Source organism: Malaclemys terrapin, chromosome 16 (genome assembly GCF_027887155.1).
Source record: "Malaclemys terrapin pileata isolate rMalTer1 chromosome 16, rMalTer1.hap1, whole genome shotgun sequence".
In the NCBI taxonomy this organism is placed as follows: Eukaryota; Metazoa; Chordata; order Testudines; family Emydidae; genus Malaclemys; species Malaclemys terrapin.
Genome location: NC_071520.1, coordinates 256,998 through 273,555, shown reverse-complemented (window position 1 = coordinate 273,555; position 16,558 = coordinate 256,998). Strand labels below are relative to the sequence as shown.

The window sequence follows — 16,558 nt, the reverse complement described above, 5'->3', positions numbered from 1 at the left end:
GTCTGAATCACTTGTCCCAAAGCTGCAAGTTTACCTGAAAACAGCTCACAGTAGAGTGCTTGTCTTTAGCACTCAGATGCCCAACTCCCAGTGGGGTCTAAACCCAGATAAATCCGTTTTACCCTGTATAAAGCTTATGCAGGGCAAACTCATAAATTGTTCGCCCTCTATAACACTGATAGAGAGATATGCACAGTTGTTTGCTCCCCCAGGTATTAATACATACTCTGAGTAAATTACTAAATAAAAAGTGATTTTATTAAATACAGACAGTAGGATTTAAGTGGTTCAAAGTAGTAACAGACAGAACAAAGTAAGTCACCAAGCAAAATAAAATAAAATGCGCAAATCTATGCCTAATCAAACTAAATACAGATAATCTCACCCTCAGAGATGTTTCAGTAAGTTTTTCTCAGACTGGACACCTTCCAGGCCTGGGCACAATTCTTTCCCCTGGTACAGCTCTTGTTGCAGCTCAGGTGGTAGCTAGGGGATTCTTCATGATGGCTTCTCCCCCTCTCTGTTCTCTTCCCCCCTTTATATATCTTTTGCATAAGGCGGGAACTCTTTGTCTCTCTGGGTTTCCACCCCCACCTCACTGGAAAAGCACCAGGTTAAAGATGGATTCCAGTTCAGGTGTCATGATCACATGTCACTGCAAGACTTCATTACTCACTTGCCAGCACACACATATACAGGAAGACTTACAGGTAAATACAGCCATCTGCAGACAATGGGAGTCATCAAGATTCCAAACCATCATTAATGGTCCACACTTTACACAATTACAATAGGCCCTCAGAGTTACATTTTATATTTCTAGTTTTGGATACAAGAGTGGTACATTTATACAAATCAGATGATCATACTCAGTAGATTATAAACTTTGTAATGATACCTTACAAGAGACCTTTTGCATGAAGCATATCCCAGTTACGTTACATTCACTTATTATCGTATTTTCTCTAAAACCATCTCAGTTACATTATATTGACTTATTATCAAGTTTTTATAAAACCATATAGACTGCACAACGTCACAGGCTCCTTAGCAGTTTCTCTCCAAACAAATTCCAGTTCAAGACACCTGAGAGCTCCACAGCAGGGCAGCATCCCCAGAGCGCAGCAGGGCGGGGGTTAGGGGGAGCAGTCGGTAGCAGCCCCTGCCCCTCGTACGGCAGGAGCGAGAAGTGCCAGCCCCTCTGCACAGAGCAGCAGTGTTCAGCCTGGGCCAGACGTGCTGCGGTGATGGGTAAGAGCGGGCTCGGAGAGCCAGAGGGTCTGTGGGGCAGCGCTGGGCCCTTCTGCTCTGCACTAGGGCTGGGTGGGCGTGTTCAGCTGGGATTGGAACCCACCAGCACTTGTGGGTGCGAATGTGGGGCTGGAACGCAACGTGGGGCACTCCCACCTCGCCCGGGGGCGACTGGGGGGAAGGGCAGAGAGACACCTGGGCTGAGACCCCAGCTCCAGGGAGACAGTCACCCCGGCCCAGCCGGGTTAAATTGCCCAGCTGTGTGACAGCCCCCCATCCCCGAGGGGTCCCCCCCCCGGTATGTCACAGCAGGGTAATGTGCGTACTGAACGGCAGGGGTTGCCAGAGACTGGCTGGGAGAGGCCTTTGGGGATGGAGGAAGCAGCACTAAGGTACATGCCAACCTCCCTACAGAGGAGGGGCCGTGCCCCGCAGGTGTGGGGCAGGGAGCTGGGACACTGCGCGGTGGGTCATTGTCTGGCCCAGGCCCTTCCTAGCAGGAGGCCGAGGCATTTTCTTCAGGTCACCTTCCGCTGCAGCTTGGCCACGGGCCCCCATAGCCACTAGCCCAGCCAGGGATCCCAAGTGGGGATTGTCACGGCTGGCTCCTCCCTGCCGCCAGCAGCTCTTCACTGCCAGGGAATTCCTGAAATCCTGTGTGCCCCTCCCCCACCCACCTCCTGGGGCTGTGAGTGCCCCCCCTGGACAGGACAGTCCCCCCCGGGCTCTGAGTGCCCCTGACCAGCCCCCCCTCCACCTTGACACTAAAGTAGGAGACGTGGTAGATACACTAGAGGGTAGGGATCGGATACAGAGGGACCTAGACAAATTAGAGGATTGGGCCGAAAAAAACCTGATGAGGTTCAACAAGGACAAGTGCAGAGTCCTGCACTTAGGACGGAAGAATCCCATTCACTGCTACAGAGTAGGGACCGAATGGCTAGGTAGAAGTTCTTCAGAAAAGGACCTTGGGGTCACGAAGAAGTGGGCTGTAGTCCACGAAAGCTTATGCTCTAATAAATTTGTTAGTCTCTAAGGTGCCACAAGTACTCCTGTTCTTTCTAGGGGTCACAGTGGACGAGAAGCTGGATATGAGTCAACAGTGTGCTCTTGTTGCCAAGAAGGCTAACGGCATTTTGGGCTGTATAAGTAGGGGCATTGCCAGCAGATCGAGGAATGTGATCGTTCCCCTTTATTTGACATTCGTGAGGCCTCATCTGGAATACTGTGTCCAGTTTTGGGCCCCACACTACAAGAAGGATGTGGAAAAATTGGAAAGAGTCCAGTGGAGGGCAACAAAAATGATTAGGGGTCTGGAGCACATGACTTATGAGGAGAGGCTGAGGGAACTGGGACTGTTTAGTCTCCAGAAGAGAAGAATGAGGGGGGATTTGATAGCAGCCTTCAACTACCTGAAGGGGGGTTCCAAAGAGGATGGAGCTCGGCTGTTCTCAGTGGTGGCAGATGACAGAACAAGAAGCAATGGTCTCAAGTTGCAGTGGGGGAGGTCCAGGTTGGATATCAGGAAAAACTATTTCACTAGGAGGGTGGTGAAACACTGGAATGCGTTACCTAGGGAGGTGGTGGAGTCTCCTTCCTTGGAGGTTTTTAAGGCCCAGCTTGACAAAGCCCTGGCTGGGATGATTTAGTTGGGAATTGGTCCTGCTTTGAGCAGGGGGTTGGACTAGATGACCTCTTGACACAGTATTTCCATGGCACAGGGGTGTCTCTGTGGGGCAGGAACATTTTTCCAGGGCGAATCCCAAACTCCTCAGCACCAGCCTCCCTCCTGGGAGTCTCTGTCCCAACGGGGCCGGTTCCTAGCGTCTCCTCTCTGCCCCGTGCATGCCTGGCCGGTGGCCGGCTGCCCAGCCAGACTGATGGGCGAGGGCGGCAGTGCCAGGCTGTGCTGGGCGAGGCGGGAGGGTCCAGCAGTCCCAGCTCTCGGTTGTGCCGTTCCCGGGCACAGGGAATGGGAGTCGCGGCTCCTGAAGGGCGGGTTTGTGTTCCCAGCTTCTCACCGGCTCTTCCCTTTTGCAGCTGCCCGGTGCCCTCGTCTCCTGCTCCTCACCGGCCTGGTGGCCCTGTCAGCCCCAGTTCTGACCCTGGAAATACACAACCTGAACATTTTAAAGGGACCCACTCATGCAATCAGGAACTTCCACCCAAAGCACCTGAAGGCAGGTGTGTCATGTGGGCCTCCCCCCTGGCCCTAGGGGTCCCCGCCAGCCCTGGGGCCCCAGAACGTCACTCACTGGCTGCCTGGGGATTATGGAGGCCTGAAGCCACTGGGAGAAATTACAATCCAACCATAGCTCTCTATTCAAACCACGCTGAGCTCTTTGGCGGTTTGAGGGAGGGGAGGGAGGGAGGTTCGGAGGGGCACAGGGGCTGGCCCATTGCAGTGCAGGGAGCAGCACGGGACAAAGCCAGGAGGTGCTGGTTGCCTTGGGCAGCAGAGGGGGCGTAGAGGAGTGAACTGGTGCAGCGTGGGCCCGAGCCAGGCAGGGGCAGACGGGATGAGATGGGGGTGCTCGGGCAGCAGGGCGACTGGTGCAGAATTAACACAGAGCTCGAGCTAGGCAGGGCAGGGCTGTGCAGAGCTCGAGGGGAGGCGTGGGGGCTGGAAGCTGCTGCAGGAGAAGCTGCGGAGCCAGGGAAGGGACTGGAAGGCACAAGGTGGTGTGGGCAGAGCCACGGGAGCGGGCGGTGAGTTTGGTGGCTGCATTTGGCCAGACTGGAGGGGAGCAGACAGAAACCAGGTAGAGCGGTGAGGGGGTTTGCAGAAGTGTGGGCAGAAGAACGGTTTGTCCTGGATGAGGGTTTCAGGGACATGGAGAAGGGGAGGCGAATGCACTGCTAACACTCTCTGGTGCTTGGGAGACAGTCTCTGACAACCCCTCATATCACGCGGATCTCCCAATTCCTGTCCCTACAGATCAGGGGAAAGGGAGCCTGCGGCACAGCCGAGCCAGTGACCCACAGTTACCAGAGGCCCACGGTAAGAGTATCCCACGCTTCACCTATCCACGCCCTGCAGAAATGAGATGCAAGAACAGCAAGAAGCAACAGAGGGTCCTGTGGCACCTTTAAGACTAACAGAAGTATTGGAGCATGAGCTTTCTTGGGTGAATGCCCACTTCATCAGACGCAAGATTCACCCACGAAAGCTTATGCTCCAATACTTCTGTTAGTCTTAAAGGTGCCACAGGACCCTCTGTTGCTTTTTACAGATTCAGACTAACACGGCTACCTCTCTGATATGAAGAACAACAAGAGTTATTCACACAGCTTCTACCTGCAGGGCACAACAAGGCATTGGGATGCATTGTCTAACTGGGCCAGAGGGGAATCCCCAGGGATTATACAGGCCCCTGGGAGCAGGAACTCTGATGGCAGAGGGTGGGAGGGTGTGGGGGAAAGGGCTTGATACACACAGGCTGTAACGTGTCCTGCAGAGGAGAAGCTTTGGGTCATGATCTTTCTGCAGGGAAAGTGGCACCACTGATAGACTGTGTGGGATCCAGGACCCAGGGCTGTGACCCACTGGGCCGTGTCCCTCACTACTGCACGTGTGGGGAGTTTGCAGCCAAAATTTGGGATGAGTGGCAAGATCCTTTGACTCCACAGACTCCTCCTTTCCCTGGCAGCTGGTGTCGGTGGCCTCAGCACACACGCCCTGTTGGAGAGCCCTTGGCACAGGAGTTTGCTGAGAGCTGAGGGGGTGCAGAACCCGCTGCTGTAAGATACAGTCACCCCACAGGACACACGGTGCTGTTAGCTTGCAGTGTCCCACTCATCGTGTCTGCCGTGTTAAACACCTCCCCGAAAACCCCTGCAGAGTATGAACAGGGGCCTGTTTGTCTTCTGGGAAACCTACGTGTGCACGTGCAAAGTAGCTAGTTAGAGAATAAACTGCCCAGGAGTGGGTGACAGGACCTAACGCCAGGGCTGTGCCAGCAGATTCGGGCTCAGTGTCTGCATCCATTGTTGAAGCCTCTTTGACAATGGGCCGGCAAAGCATGCGGGGTGTCAGTGCAGACACTGCTGTCTGTGGCACACCGGAGGGGCCCTTTCTCACTGACCCAGGGTGGGAAGAGCTGAGCAGGGTGTGACAACGCGGTTCTGGCGGAACCCAACTGAGAGTGCCAACTCAGGACAAATTGCTAAAACAGGGCAGTTACAGCCCAAGGCTGGGGTTTTTCCACCTCTAAGGCCAACCAAACCAGCCAGACTAAGACTTCGGTCTCATCCCACTGGCTAACCGCAAGTCTCACAAGCAATCTCCTTAGACACTCCAGTTTCCCATTCTTACCACCAGTGCCACTCGTTATGGGGACAAATGGTTATGAAAACCAATACCCCAGTAAAAGAAAAAGGTTCTCCTGATCCCAAAGGACCAAGCCCCAGACCCAGGTCAATATACAAATCAGATCTTACCCACAAATCACGCTGCTGCCAATCCTTTAGAATCTAAAATCTAAAGGTTTATTCATAAAAGGAAAAGATAGAGATGAGAGTTAGGATTGGTTAAATGGAATCAATTACATACAGTAATGGCAAAGTTCTTGGTTCAGGCTTGCAGCGGCGATGGAATAAACTGCAGGTTCAAATCAAATCTCTGGAATACATCCCCAGCCGGGATGGGTCCTCAGTCCTTTGTTCAGAGCTTCAGTTTGTAGCAAAGTTCCTCCAGAGGTAAGAAGCAGGATTGAAGACCCGATGGAGATGAGGCATCAGCCTTATATAGTCTTTTCCAGGTGTAAGAACACCTCTTTGTTCTTACTGTGGAAAATTACAGCAAGATGGAGCCTGGAGTCACATGGGCCAGTCCCTGCATACTTTGCTGAGTTACAAGGCTTATCTGCCTTCTCTCAATGGGTCCATTGTATACCTGATGGTCCTTAATGGGCCATCAAGCAGGCTAGGCAGAGCTAATCTCAGCTTGTCTGGGATGTCACCCAGAAGCATAGCATAAGTTTGCCATACAGACAGTATAGAGCCAATATTCATAACTTCGACTACAAAACTGATACACACATATAGACAGCATAATCATAACCAGTAAACCATAACCTTGTCCTAGACACCCCATTTGACCCCCTTTATACAAGATTTGGGTGCCACTACAGGACCTTGGTTGCAACAATGATCTATATGGTCCCAGTTTATGTCAATAACATCACACCCCCAACGCAAAATTGATGCAGGAAGGGATGACACAAACATCACTGACTGCATCCCAAGAGCTCCCCATCCTGGGTTCTGTCTCACTGCAGCTAGTATTGGGTTAGAAGCCGTACCAGTGTATAACAGAAATGGTTTATCAAAATCATGTTCAACCACATGATTGAACCTCTTTACAAACTCAAGGTAAAACTTAGTTAGAACAATAGTGGATTGGATCTGCTCTGGCAGCATCGTTCCTTTATGTCTCATGTGATCTTGCCAAGAGCTAAAGAAAACCGTTACTTTATCCATACAAGCTCGGGCAAATGTTTGGAACCCAATTAACATCGAATAAATGCAGATATTAATGTTCTTCATAGTACAGGAATCTTGGCATTTAGCCATGAAAGCAATATGGTAGTGTGCCTCAGTCTTCCTTTTCATACAGCACATTAGGTCTGGAATGTCTTTTCCCCTGTGAAAAGTTCCCATATTGTTTATAGGCATGAACTGTGAAACACCAGTGTAACAAGGCCTTTTAACATAACGCGTGTTTTCATGTATTCCTTTTAACATGTTCAAGGGATTCTCCAAAAGATTAGGCACATTGTACATTTTTACAGTTTGTGGCAATAGCAACCCATTCATTACAAAATTTAGCAATAACAACAAGTTCATTGCAAGTGTCCATCTACAGTCATGTTTGTCATGCCACACCTTTGGCTCAATACCATTGGAGTTTGGGCATTTTAGGGTTAACCTGTGGCTTCCCTTTGCAAAATTCAGTTTTCTCTTTCCCCCTTGTCCAGCAGGATCAAACCCTGATTTTTCTTGCTTAACAGAATTCACTGGCTGATGGGGTGGGCCCTCTGTGCTAACAGCTATTAGCAAGTCCTTCCTTTCCCAGCCAGGCAAGTAATTTGAACTACCCCAGACCGGAGCCAGTCCACCAGTTTTCATATTCGTAACTGCTATCATTTCCAAGGCTGGACTCTGTCTTAAAGAGATACCACACAAATCCAAAGAGTCTGAGGGTGAGCGTTTGCTCGCTCTCCCCCGCATCCTCAAGCATTTAGCCATAAAACTGCTCTGCTCTGACACATCAGTAACCAAATCTGTCCTCAAACCCTGAAGCCCAGACTGCTCATCTAAAGAATCAGAAAGGAGACATTCCTGTTCCAACACCATTGTCTCCCCAACAAGTTGGCCCCACACAGCCACTTGGTTATAGGGCTGCCTCAATTCCTTAACAACTTTTACTTCCTCTGAGACCTTCTCAAAGCTACCCACACTGGATCTTTTACAAGGAAAGTCAGTGGATCCATCCACAACAGACAATTTTTGGCTGCTAGGAACTGAAACTTCCTTGATTAAATCACTCTCACACCCTTCAGTTGCAGGGAACTGCTTGCACCGATTACCATGAGGATTCCTTTCCCCAGGAGCTTTTCTAAGCAGCAATTCACCCCTCACAGAAATTCTGCCCTTACCCTCTTCACCTAGGGCTTGCTCTAAAGGAACACTTTCCTGAGCAACAACAGACTCTGTCTGGGTCTTACTTGCATTCAGGATCACCTTTGGCCCATCAGGCAGATCTCTACACAATCCCCTTTCAGGCGAACCAGTAGACTTCCTAGATAAAAGGTTAGAAATATTTCCCTTCTCTTTGCCACACACAAGCTTAGGAATTTTTTCCTTTTTGCTACAAGTTGTTAAACTGTCCATAGGTACCACAACCAAATTACCTTTCTGCTCTCCTTGTGCCCTGGCTAGGGTATCACCCTGATCAGACAGGGTTGCTACACCCTTCTCCAACCACACATGAGCAACAGGCAAAATACAAGCACCAGAATTGTCTGGTCTCTGGGATTTTGCTAAGACACTAACTGGATGCAACCTAGTTACGGTGCCATTCTCCCCAACAGATGCAAACTTAGGACCATTCCCTTCCTGGGCTTTAGTTGAATCCAGAACCAACTCTGAGACAACTAAATTACTCTCAACCATCACAGGCCGAAAGGCACCTTCTGTCTGCTCCACAGACAAAGAAGAGTTGGAGACACATTTTCCTTTACTAGACATACGGTTTGGGATTTCATTTCCCTTGTCCCAGCACACTGGGCTGTTCACAGACAACTGCTTGGAGACTGGGGTAGCTTCCTCCATAGGCAAGTCAATACCCCTGACAGACACAGGCACATTTCCTTCACTGTCACTATTCTTCGCACAGGAAACAGATAAGGTACAGGGACACTCATCTTCCACTCTCCTTGCCTTCCCAAACTGCTGACTAGATAAAGCCATCAGCTCACAAGACTGCCTAGGCTCATCCAAAATCTCCTTGTCCTCCTCTCCCTTCGCTTGATCTAATTCCAGATTTACTTCTGAGACATTAGATAGACATTCAGAAACTTCATTTACAGCCAAACAGCTACTTTCCAAAGACAAACTTTTGGAGAAACCCTCCATAGGCACAACCTTAGGATCAATCCTCTCTTGTGCCTGGTTTGTATTAACTTGACTGACCATAGCTTTAATATCATTTCCAATCATAATATCCTTAGGGATTATGTCTTTTACTCCCACAACCATGGTGCCCTCCAATCCCTTCCATTTCAGGTGGATTTTAGCCAAAGGCACCCTGACAAAATACTTAGATAAGGCTACAACAGTTACATCTTCACCAGGCAAATAATCTTCCTTCCTGACAAGACTTGCTTTAACCAAAGTGATATCTGCTGCGGTGTCCCTCCATGCCATACACCTCACTCCATTCACTTCTGCACTGCTAATAAACTCTGCGTTATTTCCCCCATATTTAGCTTTAATGTGAGTTTTAAGGTCAAATTCTTCAGAGACCACAGAAACAGCATTTGCACACAGGGCACCAATGCTGGGCTCTGTGTGGCTTGCCTGTGAGTTTACAACAACAGGGTTAGCATTGGCCGTGGCATTTGGGTTTGCTGGTTTTGGGCTGCCCTTCAGTGTCGGGCAGTCTGGTCTCATGTGGCCCAGGATACCACAGTGATAGCATGTAACCTGTTCCATCCTGGGATGTGAGTTCCTACCCTCCAGGCCCCCTTGAACTCCTTTAGAAGAGTCAGGTTTATTTTAAAATCCTTCCCTCCTCTTGAACTGGGGAGAATGGTGATTACTTTTCCCCGGGGTTTTACACCCTTCTCGAGCCCTGTTTTGGGTATGGGCATCCGCAATCTCTGCTGCCCGTAGGACTGACTCAGGGTGCTCTCACATTGTCAGGCACAATGTCTAAGAACTGTTCCAAAGTTATTAAATCCAGCAGTTTTTCAAAACTCCCATGCGCCTTGGCTCCCACAACCCACTTTTTAACAAAACCCATCAGCTTATGAGCACATTCTACAAAAGTACAATCCTTAGACATTTTAAACTCTCTAAACTTAACTCTGTAAGATTCAGGAGTAACCTTGAACCACCTTAACACAGAATCCTTAAACAGCTCATAATCTAAGGCTTCTTGTTCCCCCAAGTCATTGAATACCTCCCTGGACTTTCCAGTCAGTCTGGTCAGCAGGACAGGCATTCGCTGACCCTCAGGGATCTGGTACAGATTGCAGAGGCGTTCAAAGGTAGACAAAAACTCCTCTATATCCTCAGTATCGTTGTAAATGGGACACATCCTTTCCCAGTTTTTCTCATGACCGGGGGGAAGTGGAGCACCAGGTGGGGATGACTTTCTCCGCTCTTCCAGTACTTGGAGCTGAAGTCTGGCCGTCTCCTGTTCCATCCTGTGAGTCTCCTGCTCAGCAGCGAGCAGCTCTAGACGTCCCTTACGAGCTCTCTCATCAGCCTCCTTCTCTAATTCTGCTATTTTTTGCTTCTCCAGCAATTGAAGATCTGCTAGCTTCTGTTCATGCTCAAATTGCAGTTTACGTGTCACCCTTTGCATCCTAATTTTTTCTGCATCTTCTGCAGCCTCAGGTAAGGGCTGTGCTCTTGCCCCCTGATCACTGGCTATTAACAGATTTCTCCATTCTTCCTTTGTAGCTTTCTTTCTAAAGCTTATCCTCTTTTCTGAACACAAATTTCCCAGGGCTTTTTTGCCAAGTCCCTCATATGCTCTTTGCTCAGCCATTGCAGCAGCTCTTTAACCAACAAAACTCTCAATCCCAAAATTCAAATTTGGATAGCGTGGGGTTCTGACCCAAAGCTTAATTGACCTGGTTCTGTGGATCCAAGCACGACTACGCCACTGTGACAATGCGGTTCTGGCGGAACCCAACTGAGAGTGCCAACTCAGGACAAATTGCTCAAATAGGGCAGTTACAGCCCAAGGCTGGGGTTTTTTCCACCTCTAAGGCAAACCAAACCAGCCAGACTAGGAGGATTTTGGTCTCACCCCACTGGCTAACCGCAAGTCTCACAAGCAATCTCCTTAGACACTCCAGTTTCCCAGTACTCCCACCAGTGCCACTCGTTATGGGGACAAATGGTTATGAAAACCAATACCCCAGTAAAAGAAAAAGGTTCTCCTGATCCCAAAGGACCAAGCCCCAGACCCAGGTCAATATACAAATCAGGTCTTACCCACAAATCACGCTGCTGCCAATCCTTTAGAATCTAAAATCTAAAGGTTTATTCATAAAAGGAAAAAGATAGAGATGAGAGTTAGAATTGGTTAAATGGAATCAATTACATACAGTAATGGCAAAGTTCTTGGTTCAGGCTTGCAGCAGCGATGGAATAAACTGCAGGTTCAAATCAAGTCTCTGGAATACATCCCCCGCTGGGATGGGTCCTCAGTCCTTTGTTCAAAGCTTCAGCTTGTAGCAAAGTTCCTCCAGAGGTATGAAGCAGGATTGAAGACAAGATGGAGATGAGGCATCAGCCTTATATAGTCTTTTCCAGGTGTAAGAACACCTCTTTGTTCTTACTGTGGAAAATTACAGCAAAATGGAGTCTGGAGTCACATGGGCCAGTCCCTGCATACTTTGCTGAGTTACAAGGCTTATCTGCCTTCTCTCAATGGGTCCATTGTATAGCTGATGGTCCTTAATGGGCCATCAAGCAGGCTAGGCAGAGCTAATCTCAGCTTGTCTGGGATGTCACCCAGAAGCATAGCATAAGTTTGCCATACAGACAGTATAGAGCCAATATTCATAACTTCAACTACAAAACTGATACACACATATAGACAGCATAATCATAACCAGTAAACCATAACCTTGTCCTAGACACCCCATTTGACCCCCTTTATACAAGATTTGGGTGCCACTACAGGACCTTGGTTGCAACAATGATCTATACGGTCCCAGTTTATGTCAATAACGTCACAGGCTGTCAGGGGGCAGGGGTGGGGAGAGGGATCGGAGCAGTCAGCGGACAGGGAGCAGAGGGGTTTAGATGGGTTGGGAGTTCTGGGGGGGGCTGTCAGGGGGTGGGGAGTGGTTGGATGGGGCGTGGGAGTCCCAGGGGTCTGTCTGGGGGTGGGGGTGTGGATAAGGGTTGGGGCAGTCAGGGTACAGGTAGGGGGTATGGTCCTAGGGGGCCAGTTAGGATGGGGGGAGGGTCTCAGGAGGGGGCAGTCAGGGGACAAGAGGCAGGGAGGCTTAGGTAGAGGGTAGAGTCCTGGGGGGCAGTTAGGAGCAGGGGTCCCCGGAGGGGGCAGTCAGGGGACAAGGAGCGGGGGGGGTTGAGAGTTCGGAGGGGTTTCGGGAGGGGGTGGATAAGGTTTTGGGCAGTCAGAGTACAGGTAGGGGGTAGGGTCCTGGGGGGCAGTTTGGGGGGGGTCTTAGGAAGGGGCAGTTAGGGGATAAGGAACAGGGAGGCTTAGGTAGGGGGTGGGGGTTCTGGAGGGCAGTTAGGAGCAGGGGTCCCAGGAGGGGGCAGTCAGCGGACAGGGAGCAGAGGGGTTTAGATGGGTCAGGAGTTCTGGGGGGGGCTGTCAGGGGGTGGGGGTGTGGATAAGGGTTGGGGCAGTCAGGGCACAGGTAGGGGGTAGGGTCCTAGGGGGCCAGTTAGAATGTGGGGAAGGTCTCAGGAGGGGGCAGTCAGGGGACAAGAGGCAGGGAGGCTTAGGGAGGGGGTGGAGTCCTGGGGGGCAGTTAGGGGCAGGGGTCCCAGGAGATAAGGAGTGGGGGGGAGGGTTGGGGGTTCTGAGGGGGCAGGAAGTGGGAGGGAGTGGAAGGAGCAGGGGCGGGGCTAGGACAGGACGGGGGCGGGGCTCCTCCCATCCTCTTTTTTGATTGCTGAAATATGGTAACCCTAGGCAACGTAAGCAGGGGGTGAATGAGCTCTCCCCTAACATCTAGCCGTGAGCTGGGGGGAGAGTTCAGGAACAGGCCGTATTTGCACAGACACGCTACTGTGCCTAGGTAATGAGCCGATGGAGCTGTTTTGCCAAAGGGATCCGTTTTGGGTGCTGTGGGTACAGTTCACGATAGTGTTGAGTGCAGGGGTGCTGAAGTGCTGTTATCCGTATGAGTAAAGGGTGGCAGAACCAATGGGAGATTAATGCACAGGCCCACAGGGCCCGTGCCCAGGGGCGCCAGCCAATTTGGGGGCCCCTGCAGGAGCGCCGGAACCTGTGCAGAAGTGAGGGTGCCACTGGCTCCAGAACTGTGGCCCCGCTTGTCCTCGTCCCCTGTGGCTCTGTCTCCTGCCAGGCTGGAAGCTGGAGCCTGGCTGTGGTAAGAGGCGCCCAGGGAGCCGGGGCCAGTTGTGGGGAGCCCTGGACCCTCCACCTTCCCAGGGTGGGGGGCCAGGGAGCCCGAGAGCAGCCAGAGTCTGTATCCCCACCCCCAGGGAATGCCGCCCAGGGTAGGTGGAGAGTCCGGGCCTCCCCACTGTGACTTCGGGTCCCTGGGCAGCTCTTACCACAGGCCAGCTTCAAGCCAGGCCTGGGAGTGGAGCCTTGGGGGGAAGAGGAGGACCAAGGGGCAGGACCCCATGGTGAGGGGAGCTGGGGAGACCAAATGTTCTTTGTACCCAGCACCCCAATAAGCCTTAATCGGCCTCTGGGTGGTGTGGGCAGAGCCACGGGAGCGGGCGGTGAGGTTGGTGGCTGCATTTGGGCCAGACTGGAGGGGAGCGGCCAGGAGCCAGGTAGAGCAGCTAAGGGGAGTCTGGGTTAGTCAAAGTCATGACACCCGCACTGGATGGATCAGGAGCAGTGCTTTGAGGACTGGCCCTGCCTCCATAGCCCTGATTGGCTGGGGATGGGCACACAGGAGAAGCTGGCCTCCCGCCCCGTCCCTCAGAGCCCTGGCTGGCTGGAGAGCTGGCAGGAAATCCTGCCTCTCCTGCCTGCTGCCAGCCCTTCTCCCACCCTTTGAGAAGGGGCTGTCAGAGAGACATGTGCTGTCCCTGCAGGGACACAGCAGGGCCCAGGGGAGCCTGAGCTCAGGGCTGGGAGCTGGGCCCAGGGAGCCGCCCTGCGCATGTGCGAACGGGCCCTGGCCCAGAGGGAAGGAGCCTGTTGGTGCCCGATGCAGGCAAAGCCTATCAGGCCTCTGGGATTGGTGCCCGGCCCCCTCATGCTGATGGTTCTTGGCAGTGATGCGGGGCTGTGGCCAGGCTGAGGAGGGTACCAGGGTGGGTCTCTGCTCTGGAGGGATTCTGGGTGAATTCCTGCCTCCCCGCAGGTGTCAGAGTTTGGAGCAATCCAGGAGGGAGAGGGGCCCCAGTGCCCAGCGGATAACTGAGGCCTACAGCTGGGCCAGCGGAGGGACAGGGAGGCGAATGTGCTGAGAATACGCCCAGCTGTGGAGCTGGGAATATCCTCTGTAAAGCCCTCACGTCACTCGGCTCTCTCCTCCCCACACAGATCAGGGGAAAGGGAACCTCCGGCGCAGCAGAGCCAGTGACATGCGGGTAGCCCAGGGTAAGTGGTAAGTGTGTCCCGCTTGCGTTGAGGGGTGACACACACACACACTGCAGAGATCTGGGAGCAGAGTGCCAGCGGTGAGAATTCCCTCCGGCACAGCTATGGGGACATCAGTCTGGGCGAGGCTACAGACCAGAGCTCACCTCCAGGACTCCTCAGCGCAGCCTGATCTGGCCAAGATGCAGCTGCTATTCCTCGGTGGAGGAGTTGGGAAGGAGGCCAAGGAAAGATTTTATGGAAACTCCACTGTGATTGTAACTCTGAGCGGGGTTTTGTTCCATGAGGTTTTGTTCTTGACAACTTGTTTCGTTTTGCCCACAGCCTGGCCCAAGGACTGCAGCGAGATAACCTGGAACAGGGTCAGTGGCGTCTTCGTCATCCAGCCCACAGGACTCCATCAATATGAGGTCTACTGAGAGCTGAACAGCACCAGCGAGGGCTGGATGGTTCTCCAGCGGAACCGACACGACACACAGATCACCTGGGCTGAGTCCTGGAACCCTGCCCCTCTCCTGCCCAGACAGGGGGAGGGGAGGAAAGAGGCCCCTGGTGCTCCCATGCCACCTGGCACAGGGCCTGGCTCTTCATCTCTACATCCGTCCTGCCCCTGCAGTCAGCAGGGCCCAGTTCTCTGAGGGGATCAGTGCCCCCTCCCTCGGCATCACCGTGGAGCTGCTCCATGTGACACCATCATTCAGCTTGTGCCGATCAATCCTTTCATAGGAAACATTTGAAAATGCTCTGGTTTGAAATCTCCCAGTTCCCTCCCAATATGGGACTCCTGGCCGGGACCCTGCCTGTCGCCACGGGCAGCTTCTCACACTCCCCTCAGAGCACACGGGGGGATGGGGACCTGGGACATTAGGCAGTGGTCTGGCCAGCGAAATCCCTGTTCTTTGTTCCTGAGCCGCACCTGGCACTGATGCCAGTCCCATTCCCAGGCCGTGAGGTTACACGCAAGCTGCCAACAGAAAAGGGGCATGTTCATCTTCCCTCTTCAGCAGCATTATCTGATCCCACTGCGCCCTGCAGAGCCACAGTGAGCCAGGGATGCTGGCTGGGCAGCACGGGGCGTGGGCTGGGCCCTGGGAGACAGGCCACGGGTGGAGCAGGGGTGGGGGCAGGCAGGGCTAAGCAGGGCTCTGGAAATCTGGGGGGAGGATGTCTGTGTGTAGGGGGATGGACGGGGGAGCCTGACTGTGGGACTGGCCTGAGCTGGGAATCTGGGCTGGGCAACAGTGACTGTCTCCACAGCAAGGCAACTAGGGCTTCCCATAGGGCTGTGCCAGGGAACAGAGGCTGCAGCTTCAAGCAACCATGCACAGGGCTCCCCAGAACCACAGATTCCCCCACAACCCTGGTCCAGTCCTCCAGACACTCCTCCCCCAATGCTCTTCTCTCCCATAATTCCCCTTACCCCAGTCATCACCTTGCCCCCACATTCCCAATCACCCCGCCTGGCTCCCCAGCTCCCCTCCCCTCTGGGCTGCTGTGAGCGCGGAGCCGCGGAGTGTACTCTTAGCTGGCTGCTCCAGGGGGCACTGTCCTGGCAGAGGGAACTGGGAGTCGCGGCTCCTGAAGGGCGGGTTTGTGTTCCCAGCTTCTCACCGGCTCTTCCCTTTTGCAGCTGCCCGGTGCCCTCGTCTCCTGCTCCTCACCGGCCTGCTGGCCCTGTCAGCCCCAGTTCTCACCCTGGAAATACACAACCTGAACATCTTAAAGGGACCCACCTGTTGACGTCACTGGGCATCACCCTAGGTAACTCGGGAGGGTAGACGACCATAAGTGTCAATGAAGCCTTCCTGCACTAGGCCTAAGTGAACCAAACTCTATCCTTCCATGTTGAAACTCTAAAAAGTTTAGACCTCAAAAGCCAGGTGCAATTGGAATGTGTAAGCAGCCAGCTATCAGTGGTAACCCCCCTTACCGGTACCAAGCGGTAATAATGAGGCCTGCATACCTCTGGCTGAAAGGGGAGATAATGAATCAAAGAAAAGGGACAAGATAATAATTCAAGAAGTAACAGAGGGTCCTGTGGCACCTTTGAGACTAACAGAAGTATTGGGAGCATAAGCTTTCGTGGTTAAGAACCTCACTTCTTCAGATGCAAGAGCACGCCATCTGAAGAAGTGAGGTTCTTACCCACGAAAGCTTATGCTCCCAATACTTCTGTTAGTCTCAAAGGTGCCACAGGACCCTCTGTTGCTTTTTACAGGTTCAGACTAACACAGCTACCCCTCTGATACTTGAATTCAAGAAGTGTTACTAACAAGCTAA

At 52.4% G+C, this 16,558-nt stretch overlaps 1 protein-coding gene across 2 annotated transcripts; it reads left to right on the top strand.

The window, feature by feature from the left end:
- The first annotated feature begins 292 nt into the window (after positions 1-292).
- LOC128824905 (uncharacterized) lies at positions 293-16,326 on the top strand. 2 transcript variants are annotated; one of them, XM_054006828.1, is made up of 6 exons: positions 293-710; positions 1,077-1,251; positions 3,292-3,435; positions 4,190-4,252; positions 14,222-14,278; positions 14,603-16,326. In XM_054006828.1, the coding sequence occupies exons 1-6, from the start codon at positions 501-503 to the stop codon at positions 14,695-14,697; spliced, it is 744 nt and encodes a 247-aa protein (XP_053862803.1). In that variant the 5' UTR covers positions 293-500; the 3' UTR covers positions 14,698-16,326. The 2 variants fall into 2 exon arrangements, with proteins under 2 accessions (XP_053862803.1, XP_053862804.1); XM_054006829.1 differs by lacking the exon at positions 14,222-14,278 and having other exon boundaries at positions 295-710.
- The last annotated feature ends 232 nt before the right edge of the window (positions 16,327-16,558 follow it).

Coding starts and splice junctions, on each gene's coding strand:
- LOC128824905 (XM_054006828.1), top strand. CDS start 501: ATGATGGCTTCTCCCCCTCTCTGTTCTCTTCCCCCCTTTATATATCTT. Junction 711..1,076: donor ATATACAGGAAGACTTACAG/GTAAATACAGCC, acceptor AACAAATTCCAG/TTCAAGACACCTGAGAGCTC. Junction 3,436..4,189: donor CCCAAAGCACCTGAAGGCAG/GTGTGTCATGTG, acceptor CTGTCCCTACAG/ATCAGGGGAAAGGGAGCCTG.